Source organism: Naegleria fowleri (assembly GCF_008403515.1).
Source record: "Naegleria fowleri strain ATCC 30894 chromosome Unknown tig13, whole genome shotgun sequence".
In the NCBI taxonomy this organism is placed as follows: domain Eukaryota; phylum Heterolobosea; class Eutetramitea; order Acrasida; family Naegleriidae; genus Naegleria; species Naegleria fowleri.
Genome location: NW_025407945.1, coordinates 802,863 through 814,219, shown reverse-complemented (window position 1 = coordinate 814,219; position 11,357 = coordinate 802,863). Strand labels below are relative to the sequence as shown.

Sequence of the window (11,357 nt, the reverse complement as noted above, 5' to 3'; positions counted from 1 at the left end):
AAAACCCAAACCCAAACCCAAACCCAAACCCAAACCCAAACCCAAACCCAAACCCAAACCCAAACCCAAACCCAAACCCAAACCCAAACCCAAAACCCCAAACCCAAACCCAAAACCCAAACCCAAACCCAAACCCAAACCCAAACCCAAACCCAAACCCAAACCCAAACCCAAACCCAAACCCAAACCCAAACCCAAACCCAAACCCAAACCCAAACCCAAACCCAAACCCAAACCCAAACCCAAACCCAAACCCAAACCCAAACCCAAACCCAAACCCAAACCCAAAACCCAAACCCAAACCCAAACCCAAACCCAAACCCAAACCCAAACCCAAACCCAAACCCAAAACCCAAACCCCAAACCCAAACCCAAACCCAAACCCAAACCCAAACCCAAACCCAAACCCAAACCCAAACCCAAACCCAAACCCAAACCCAAACCCAAACCCAAACCCAAACCCAAAACCCAAACCCAAACCCAAACCCAAACCCAAACCCAAACCCAAACCCAAACCCAAACCCAAACCCAAACCCAAACCCAAACCCAAACCCAAACCCAAACCCAAACCCAAAACCCAAAACCCAAACCCAAACCCAAACCCAAACCCAAAACCCAAACCCAAACCCAAACCCAAACCCAAACCCAAACCCAAACCCAAACCCAAACCCAAACCCAAACCCAAACCCAAACCCAAACCCAAACCCAAACCCAAACCCAAACCCAAACCCAAACCCAAACCCAAACCCAAACCCAAAACCCAAACCCAAACCCAAACCCAAACCCAAACCCAAACCCAAACCCAAACCCAAACCCAAAACCCAAACCCAAACCCAAACCCAAACCCAAACCCAAACCCAAACCCAAACCCAAACCCAAACCCAAACCCAAACCCAAACCCAAACCCAAACCCAAACCCAAACCCAAACCCAAACCCAAACCCAAACCCAAACCCAAACCCAAACCCAAACCCAAACCCAAACCCAAACCCAAACCCAAACCCAAACCCAAACCCAAACCCAAACCCAAACCCAAACCCAAACCCAAACCCAAACCCAAACCCAAACCCAAACCCAAACCCAAACCCAAACCCAAACCCAAACCCAAACCCAAACCCAAACCCAAACCCAAACCCAAACCCAAACCCAAACCCAAACCCAAACCCAAACCCAAACCCAAACCCAAACCCAAACCCAAACCCAAACCCAAACCCAAACCCAAACCCAAACCCAAACCCAAACCCAAACCCAAACCCAAACCCAAACCCAAACCCAAACCCAAACCCAAACCCAAACCCAAACCCAAACCCAAACCCAAACCCAAACCCAAACCCAAACCCAAACCCAAACCCAAACCCAAACCCAAACCCAAACCCAAACCCAAACCCAAACCCAAACCCAAACCCAAACCCAAACCCAAACCCAAACCCAAACCCAAACCCAAACCCAAACCCAAACCCAAACCCAAACCCAAACCCAAACCCAAACCCAAACCCAAACCCAAACCCAAACCCAAACCCAAACCCAAACCCAAACCCAAACCCAAACCCAAACCCAAACCCAAACCCAAACCCAAACCCAAACCCAAACCCAAACCCAAACCCAAACCCAAACCCAAACCCAAACCCAAACCCAAACCCAAACCCAAACCCAAACCCAAACCCAAACCCAAACCCAAACCCAAACCCAAACCCAAACCCAAACCCAAACCCAAACCCAAACCCAAACCCAAACCCAAACCCAAACCCAAACCCAAACCCAAACCCAAACCCAAACCCAAACCCAAACCCAAACCCAAACCCAAACCCAAACCCAAACCCAAACCCAAACCCAAACCCAAACCCAAACCCAAACCCAAACCCAAACCCAAACCCAAACCCAAACCCAAACCCAAACCCAAACCCAAACCCAAACCCAAACCCAAACCCAAACCCAAACCCAAACCCAAACCCAAACCCAAACCCAAACCCAAACCCAAACCCAAACCCAAACCCAAACCCAAACCCAAACCCAAACCCAAACCCAAACCCAAACCCAAACCCAAACCCAAACCCAAACCCAAACCCAAACCCACCCAACCTGATGATATTTTTAATCGGAATTTTTAAAAAAAAAAATATTTTGACGTGATGAAAAACGCTGCTCGCCATTTATTTAGTGGTAAGCAAGCCTCATCAACACTCTCTTTCTCTCTGTTTTTCAGAGGTGTAGTTTTTGGTGTTGATACACTTGGTTCAGCCTCTAACCTCTCGCTCTGGAAATCTTTGTCCAATCATCATCATACAAGGAACACTTCGGTACGCTCTTTCCATACATTATCTTCCTTGTTGACAAAAGATGAAGTAACAACAAAAAGTCTTTCTTCTTCTACCGGACCGGGAGGAAATGGAAGTGGTGATGAGCACAACCATGTAGAACAACCAACTGCTTCTGATGATCCCAACCAAAAATCAATCTATATGGCACCACAACCAACAGCTAATAATAACTCTCCCATTCAAGTAGTGTCCACAAAAGTTCTCTCCTTCACTAATTACGAGGAGTGGACAAAGGAAGAAGTTGCTTCTATCCTTTGTATGAAGAAAGGTGAAGATGGGGCCTCATTGTCCGTTGAGAAAGTGAAACCTCTATATAGTGCTGGTTTTGATGGGGCTTCTCTTGATAACATTGTTCAAGATATCAAGAGGCACGATGTAGATTTTGCAATTAAAGCCATGTCTCAAAGCAAAGACTTTTCACAGGTTTCTGAGAGTACTTGCAAGGCAGTGGTAAATTGGGTGTACAATACTTTGATGCCCAATCTTCAAATTGAACCATTTCATTATTTCCCAAGAAGCGAAAGAGAACTCTTAACCAAAGCAGATGAAATTCTTGAAGGTAATATTGATTCTGATGCAAAACGTACCAACCTACCAGAGACGTATAAACAGTGGTACTTGTCATTCTGTAATTTAGTAATCAAGGGCCAAGCTCAAGGTAAAAGAACTCACTCTGAAAAAGAAAATTACTCTGTCGATTTACTGAAACTCTTTTCAAATGCAAGAGATATTATATTCAGCAACGTAAATACAGACAGTATATTGAACAAATCGAATTTTGAGACAGTCATGAATAACATGGTGAATGATCTTTTAAAGAAAAAGGATCTTGAAAAGGAGTTTTTTATGAGGAATTTGCTTACTCCCTTTAACACACGCTGTCCATCCCAATTTGTCAGAGATGTTTTTGTTCCAACTAACTCCACAATGATAACAAAAGATTTGTTTCCATTCCTCCCAAAATTACAAGTCGATCTGTTTAATGAAAGTGAAAGAAAGACGTTGGACCAAAAAATTCGTGATGGATCAACAATTTGCGTGATTGGACCCTCAGGTGTGGGTAAAACTGCTTTGGTAATTATTATTATTATATTATTGTTTAATTTGTTAAACTTTTAACTAATACGTTTTACAGCTTGCAAGAAGATTAGGAGTCAATCCAGGAATTATGATAACATGTACATCTCTGTATGATCGGCAACATCTTTCGGAACGTGGAACTGACCAAGCTTCTGATAAGTTGAGAGAAACATTTGTACTCACCATGACACAATCTGTTATCAAGCTCTACGCTACTGCTGCTCAACAAGTTCAATGTAATTTTATTGCAAGATTACTGTGCCTTCATACTGCATTAACCATCTGGGAACAAACGGATAACAAAACACCTTTCGAAACTCCTCTTCAAATGTTATCCTACTCTCAATGGAACGGCAATACAAAGACTGTAGCAAATATATTCAACACATTGTTGGAACGTCAATGGCTTTCTTTACCAACTGAAACTTTAAGAGATTTCACAATATTTTTGATCGAACAATTATATTCAAGGTTGAAGCTGGATAAGCAACCATTTATTATTGCTATTGACGAGGCAAATATTTTCTCTATTCTCCATACTCCAATGTTATCTGAGAACGGTACACCCAGGGATTTATTGTCACTGATTGCATTCGAAATTTCTCAACTTAGAAAGAAGACTTATATGAAAATTAGTGATATTTATTGTGGAACCATGTTTACAACTGACATTGTTGATATTATTCAATCATCGATTGGAAAATTAGAGGATGTTTGCCATGTTTACTCCTGCGTTGGTTTAGATTCCATCACTTTTGAGCAAGCATTACAAATATTAGACAAAATGTATGATATTGAAGCAATTTTAAAATCGTCCAATATCTCCAAAATTGATCTTTATCACTCTATTCAACACATATTCCCAACAAGAAGAAGAGTAGTTGGGCTTGTTGCCTCTTATTTAGAAACAACAAAAACTCTCGATATTGAAGAAAGTTTCAGAAGAAAGTGGAAAGAGTTTGTGGATCAGGTGGAAAAAATGTTTTACATAGATTTGATTGTAAGAAGTCAACAGACCGTCTTGATCTTAATTTTTTGTTGGACGTAGTAATCACAAATGAATATGATGCCTTTTTAGGGAAATCAATTTCTTGCGACAGAGCATTAGCTTCTTCATTAATAGGAACTGGATTAGCAAAACCAAATTTTGACTTTTATGATACTAACAGCGATATGTATCATTTTGATACCTCAGACCCAATTCTTAAACATGTTGCAAAAGAGGTTTTAGAAAAGAAATATCCAAACTCAATTACAAAAATCAGTAACCCAATCTCAGTGTTGAATTTGCTATTATCTCTCCCTCAACATGACCCTAAGAAATGGGAAATGGTATTTTCTCTTTTATTGCAACACCATAGTGGAAAGTGTATTAGGGACAACTTGATCCTTTCACCATTAATATTAGGTGAGAATACAACAACCGAGATAAATGACAAATCAAACACTGACACAACATCGGAGAAAAAGAAAAGACCATATACTCTATTACTTGACCACAAATTTGTGATCAAATCATTTATTCGAACTAAAGATTTTTATCGCAAGCATTACACATCAAAATGGGCCCAAGAAGTCCTCACAAACACTGACAATATTGACAGCAATATGTTGGGAGATATTTTATACTTTCATTGTTTGTTGAACTATAACAAACATATAGAAGAGAGTTCTACTAACAATACCATTACATTTAAAGACCTTATTGATGGGGTATATTTTTATCCCTCTTTGAATTGTCATGCTGATGGTATTTGTTTAAACTTTTCAGAGCAACCTTACGGTATTATTGTGAGCAACAAATTACATAATTGCCAGAGAAAAACATTTTTAAACCAGATTAGAAACGGCGTCAAGTGTGTGAATGCGAATAATTTCTACAAAGCAAAATTTGGCCCAGAAGTAATTGGAAACTGTAGGACCTGGTGGACGACTGAGAAACAGGAGTTTCTAGCAACATTAACTAAGAATGAGAGACTAATACCTCTCGTGGCACATATACATGTAAAATATCAACAAATCACAACAAAGAAAGGTGAAGGTTTTACTAAAGATTATTCTGAAGGAGGAAAATATTTAATTCTGAATCCAGATTCAAATGATTTAATGTCACTCTGTCCTGATTTGTTTAAACTTTTACAGAAGAATCTATTTAATACTGCGATTATTGATAATTTGAATACAGAGGATCATGAATGAATCTGCACTCCATACAGGATCTCTTCTTTTTGACACAAGTGTATTAAATTAGGGTTGGTTATGAAGACATTTGAGGTTTTTCTATTAAAAACTGATATGTTCTGAACGAAGTGAAGGGCATGAATGTTTCGATTGTAAACATTAAAAGAGTTTGGTTGAGCAACGAAAAATATTTTCATGCTCAAAAAATTTTCTGCATATTCGTGCGTTTTGATTTGATTAGTGACTTCTAGCTCTCCCTTAATATATCTCGCTTTCTCGCTCTCTCATTCCCACGCTCATCATGCCCAAAGCAAAACCTTCGACTCCTAAAAACTCTCAAGACAATGAGTCAGAATAGACTCAATCTCTTCTTGGAGTTATTATTAGTGATGATGGTTCTCTCTCAAGCTCACCTAAACCATCCACTCCAAAGAAGATGATATGTTCTGAACGTAGTGAAGGGCATGAATGTTTCGATTGTAAACAATTAAAGAGTTTGGTTGAGCTTGAAAAATTTTTTTCCATGCTCAAAAAATTTTCTGCATATTAACGATTAGTCTCTCTTTGCGTTGCTTAGTGACTTGTATTGTGAACATTATTTCATCCGGAGCCTCTTTCGCTTTTTTATATCATTTCAAAACTCTTCATCAACAACACTCTCTCAATATCGACTCTCTCAAACAACACCTTTATTGCCCAATTACTTCTATTCGTCTCTGTTAATATATAACAGTACAAAATTTCCAACATCATCAGGGTCTCTATTGCTCTTGAATAGCCTCACGATTATCTCTATCGCTATTTCTTTCTCGTAATTACACAACTCATTAGTGAATCCGAATACTATTTTTTCACTCTTTATTTATTAACGATTCATCTTTGAATGACTTCAATTCACTCTTTTCTTAATATTAATTTCAATTAAGTTTAATTGAATCTTTGTTTTGATATAGATATTGGTTTGGTCTTTGTGATATGATTCCTCTGAAATAACAAGCAATAATAGAAAGTGTTGAGTCCACGAGTTTTATTTGTAGCCACTTCCTTGCTTGACCAACATTAGAGCTTGTTCGCACTCTGATTTGTTATGCTTTGGTTTCTCAATCAATCCAATATCATCCATCTATATTCGAGCTATGTTAGTTTTGGGATTGAATTATCATCAATGAATTTCGGTATCTCTGCTCCTTCTTTATCAACACTCTATTCTACCCCTTGTATAAAGAGCCCACGTACAGCCCACACAATTAGAACCGATTCTCGAATAGATTTCAATGAATTAATGGAATCTTGAACATTTGTGAAATTTAGCTTTGATAAGGTTTACGCTAACTCTTTTTGTGGAAGAATGATGCTTTGGATACTAGGGAGATGGTAGATTCTTCTTTATCATCTTCACCGTCAGTTCATGGGAAGGAATATTTGTTACCTTGTTCCGTAATAGCATGAAAATCATTTGTTCCTTGTTTGAACTATCTATAGAAATGTCAGAAGCAACACAACCCCAATTATCAACTGAAATAGATGTCTTGGGAAATCTTATTAATGTCAACCCTTAATAATCATGTCCAATTCGGATCTATCGTCTATGTCGAACAAGAGGTTGTTTGAATTCGTGGAGACAATGATAGTAGTACATAAGAGGTTTTCGAATCATTATGTGAGACAATGCTATTCATCACTATACATACAATAGCTACCCAATGACACTTTTGAGCAAAAATCGAGAGATTTTCTCTTCTGACGTACAATTATTTTAGGATGTTTTAATTATTTACATTCCGACCAACAAGGATCTTATTTGATGGACACAAAACAATGGCATAGTTTAAACATGAATTCCTTGTTGTGTGAGGGAGGCTCTTCACAACCACTCTTTTTGAGTTAACTGCATCAATATTCAATCATTAAACACAAACCTGTTCCAAACAGTGCTCTTCTTGTCATCATTGATCACACAAAGGGCTCTGTCATGACTATTCATTCACATTCTCAACAACAAACACTTCTACAGTGCTCATCATGATAAACAATAACATTTATTATCACAAGAATGAAATCATTGTCAAGGAACTCTCCGTGCGAATTGATCAATCATTGAGTGATTTCATCCAATTTTGCATGCCATGCATGTGTTGTCAACAGAACGTGCACAAAAACACTTCTGATTGTGTTATTCAAAGAAATACATCCCATTACTCTCTAAAGACAGTCTACGTCTGTTAATTGAGACAATGAAACGTTGAAACTATCAATGTGACATGATTGTCATGCACAGTGACTTTGTACTCAACACCGTGATCAATGGTTCATATTTGTTCCAATATACACAATTAAAATGTGTATCACACATGGATACATCACATATATCAATTTGACAAACTATCAACTTGTATTTATTGTTATAGAGTTCAATTTAACTTTTTATCTGGAACTTTCTGTCATTTTTGAACTAGTAAAAAAAATTTCGATTCATACCACTCAAGCAAAAACCGACTCTTCACGAGAAGAGCTTCATTATTTCAAACATGTCTCATTTTTGATGAAATCGAGCCCTTAAAAAATGACTGACGATCATCCCTCGTTAATCACTAAAATTGCGCACCTTGAAAAATATATTGAATACCTAGAATCTACCATGAATGATCTCACTAAAGTAATTAATGATATGATTGAAAAGCAACTGCATGAACCTACTTCTAATCTTAAAATCAATGATAACCCTCCAAATGATGAGTCAGTTATGTCCACTCCAATATTTCCCCAAACACAAATACAAGCACCATCTTCTACACAAACACATACACATACACACACACCACACACACCACACACACTTACACACAACAAAAAAGAACAAATTCCTATGAAGAACAAATACCAAAGCCGTAGATTCAACCAAGAAACAACAACCAATATCAACCTAAACAAGAAAAATCTCTCTTCCAAAGATAACTCGAACCCTAAGTTAAAAAACGTCAACCAAAGACCGCAAAAATGCAATCAACCCGCCCAACAACTAAGAAATCTATCGACTTCAACAAAGGATTAACAATATACTGCGCAACCAACTTGTACAAAAACAAAGAGGCACTTCAATTTCTCCTCAATCACCTCAAGGCCTCCAAACCTCCAAACTTGCGAAGGATCCATGGGTCCCCTCTGAAAGACCATTCATACTCCAAATTGTTCCGTCCTCATCAAGCTCAAGGGACGAAATCATCAAGAACCTCAATACCGCCAAAAGTCAAACAAACTTTAAATACTTTATCTCTGATATGTCTCTCCAAATCACAGAGTTCACCGCTCAACATCTTACTGGAAACGATGAAAACAATATTCTCCATATGATCTCCTGCGTATGCAATTGGCATGAGAAATCTAAAGGTTTAATAGCTATGAGAATTAGTAAACCACCAGATTCAAGCTGCTTCAAAACCACTGTTACAGTTAAGAATTTACAATCACTACAAGAAATCCTCTCTAACACCGAATGGTCTCGCCTCAAAACTTATACTCAACTAGCTGAAGATTCCCGTTTTGAAGTCTTTATCAACCTCTCTACAGATTTTGAAGAACATGAAATCGTAAACGTCGTTAAAGATATCACCACTAAAGCAGGAATTACTATTCACCCAAACTCTATCAAAATCGATGAAAAGGCATCTCCTTTTAATCCTGAAGAATCATATTATAACATCATAGTGACTCTTAAATCTGATACTGAAGTCGATCGTATCTTAGAAGTGGTCCATCCTATTGAAACCAAGCATGGCAGAATCATCACAAAATCCTTCAAGTCCAAAGCGCAGTTCTTTAAAGAAAAAGCTATCTCCAAATCAAATCAATCAACAGAGAAAGAAAGCTCTAACTTCTCAACTATTACTACTCCAAATAATTATGAAGCAAGATTTACCAGCCTTGAAAAAAGAGTCTCCAATATGGAAAGCAATATATCATATATTGCTAAGAATATGGAAACTCTAATGCACAGCGTTAAAAGACTCGTTCAAGCTGGAAAGAGAAAGGACATGCATGATGAAGATATTGAATGACTTTTACTATTGCAACCCTTAATGTGAATGGAATCCTTCCAAAGGATCCCAATCAATCAAGTAGATTGGACAAAATCATACGGCTTATGGATATCTATCACCTTAACTTCATGGCAATCCAAGAATCACACATTAACAACTCACAATACACACGCACTTTTCACCAAAACCTCTATCGATATTATTCTTTTCTCAACAATAATAATTCTCATGATGGAACTTTTGTCCTTACCCATCAACGTCACAAAAAGAAATCCATTCATCAAATCCTTATTACAGGACGTCTCCAACTATGCACCATCCACATCGGTGGATGCTTATTGAATATATTTAATATTTATAACTACTCTGGAAACAGAAATGAAGAAGAAGAAAATATTTTACTCGAGAAATTATCTGAAACCCTATCAACCCTAAATCACCAACCAATAATAGTGATTGGTGACATGAATTTTAGTTCAGAAGGAAATGCTTACAAAGACACCAAGTGGAAAACATTTATGGACCAACATAACCTAAAAGAAAGAGAAACAATAATTCCATCCTACATCAGAAAATACACATCACAAAACAAAATATTAGAAACAATCTCAAGACCTGACCACCTTTTCCACTCGAGTCACATTGAAATAGAACATGAACAAGCTTTACCACTCGTCACAACAAATGACCACATACCAATCATGTTCAAATTTAAATTATTAATTCCAACAACCTGGAAACGAATAATCAGCGATGAGCAAAGTGTTGCAAAAAAACTCGAAGAAATTTTGAAATCTCTTCCCGTCAACAACAGTGAATTGAAAAAACTCAATCATGAGATCAAGAACCAATCTCATAAACCACATCCTATTAAGGGATTTAAGGAATCTGAAATCATTACCAATTTGAAACAACAGCTCCATAATCTCCATGAACAAAAATTATCCGAAACAACCCAAGATGAATCCACTATCAAAAGATCTATAAAGGAAACAAAGAAGAAACTCAAAGAACAATATAACCTTGAATTTGCGGAATATAGAAAAAAGTTCATAGATTCCATTAATAACAAACACACCAAAGGAATCCACAGCTTCGATCACCATCTCAAATACAAGGAAATTGATTGGAATTCAACCAAAATAACAAAAGAAGGAGTTGTGAACTACTTTAAAAACAAATTCACCTCAAAACTAGATGACAAAACAGAAATTAAATTTAAACCAGGTGAATCAACAGTTAAAGAAGGACCGTCCAACATTACAATAACTCAAGAAGATGTTACGGACGCGTTGAAAAGAATGAAATCAACAACACAAGGGGTAGATTTCACAACAAAACAGATATTTGAAAATATCAATCCCAATAATTTAGCATCAGCATTTAATGACATGATCCAAAATCAAGACATCCCAAAATGCTGGAAACAAGGATGGGTTAAATTAATCGGAAAAAAAGATATAATCACAGACTACAAAGATCTAAGACCAATCATAATCATGAATATTGGATATAGACTCCTATTCAACATTATAACATTCAAACTTAAAGATTGGGCCGAATCAAATATCAACATTAGACAACAAGCATTCACCCAAAATCGAGAAACAACAAATCACTGCATCCTCATACAAGCCCTCATTAACAAATTCAAAAAGAAAGGATTCATTCTAACCAATATAGATTATTGATAAAATTATTGAAAGAGAAAAACTCCCAATCACTCCACAAGATCTAGACAT

The 11,357-nt window shown here is 37.3% G+C and overlaps 3 protein-coding genes and 1 pseudogene across 4 annotated transcripts; 3 read left to right on the top strand and 1 right to left on the bottom strand.

The window, feature by feature from the left end:
* Positions 1-2,315, bottom strand: FDP41_012482 (annotated as a pseudogene). The gene is made up of 2 exons: positions 2,246-2,315; positions 864-2,078 (listed from the first exon to the last, which is right to left on the bottom strand). Coding segments are annotated over exons 1-2 (1,285 nt in total).
* A 143-nt stretch (positions 2,316-2,458) lies between these two features.
* On the top strand, positions 2,459-5,596 carry FDP41_012481 (uncharacterized protein; the record flags this gene model as incomplete). Its single annotated transcript, XM_044703006.1, has 3 exons — positions 2,459-3,391; positions 3,453-4,404; positions 4,476-5,596. 3 exons carry the CDS (start codon positions 2,459-2,461, stop codon positions 5,594-5,596), a joined length of 3,006 nt encoding a protein of 1,001 aa, XP_044566537.1.
* Positions 5,597-8,141: 2,545 nt separating this feature from the next.
* On the top strand, positions 8,142-9,633 carry FDP41_012480 (uncharacterized protein; the record flags this gene model as incomplete). Its single annotated transcript, XM_044703005.1, has 2 exons — positions 8,142-8,314; positions 8,667-9,633. 2 exons carry the CDS (start codon positions 8,142-8,144, stop codon positions 9,631-9,633), a joined length of 1,140 nt encoding a protein of 379 aa, XP_044566536.1.
* A 110-nt stretch (positions 9,634-9,743) lies between these two features.
* On the top strand, positions 9,744-11,306 carry FDP41_012479 (uncharacterized protein; the record flags this gene model as incomplete). Its single annotated transcript, XM_044703003.1, has 1 exon — positions 9,744-11,306. One exon carries the CDS (start codon positions 9,744-9,746, stop codon positions 11,304-11,306), a length of 1,563 nt encoding a protein of 520 aa, XP_044566535.1.
* Positions 11,307-11,357: the final 51 nt, after the last annotated feature.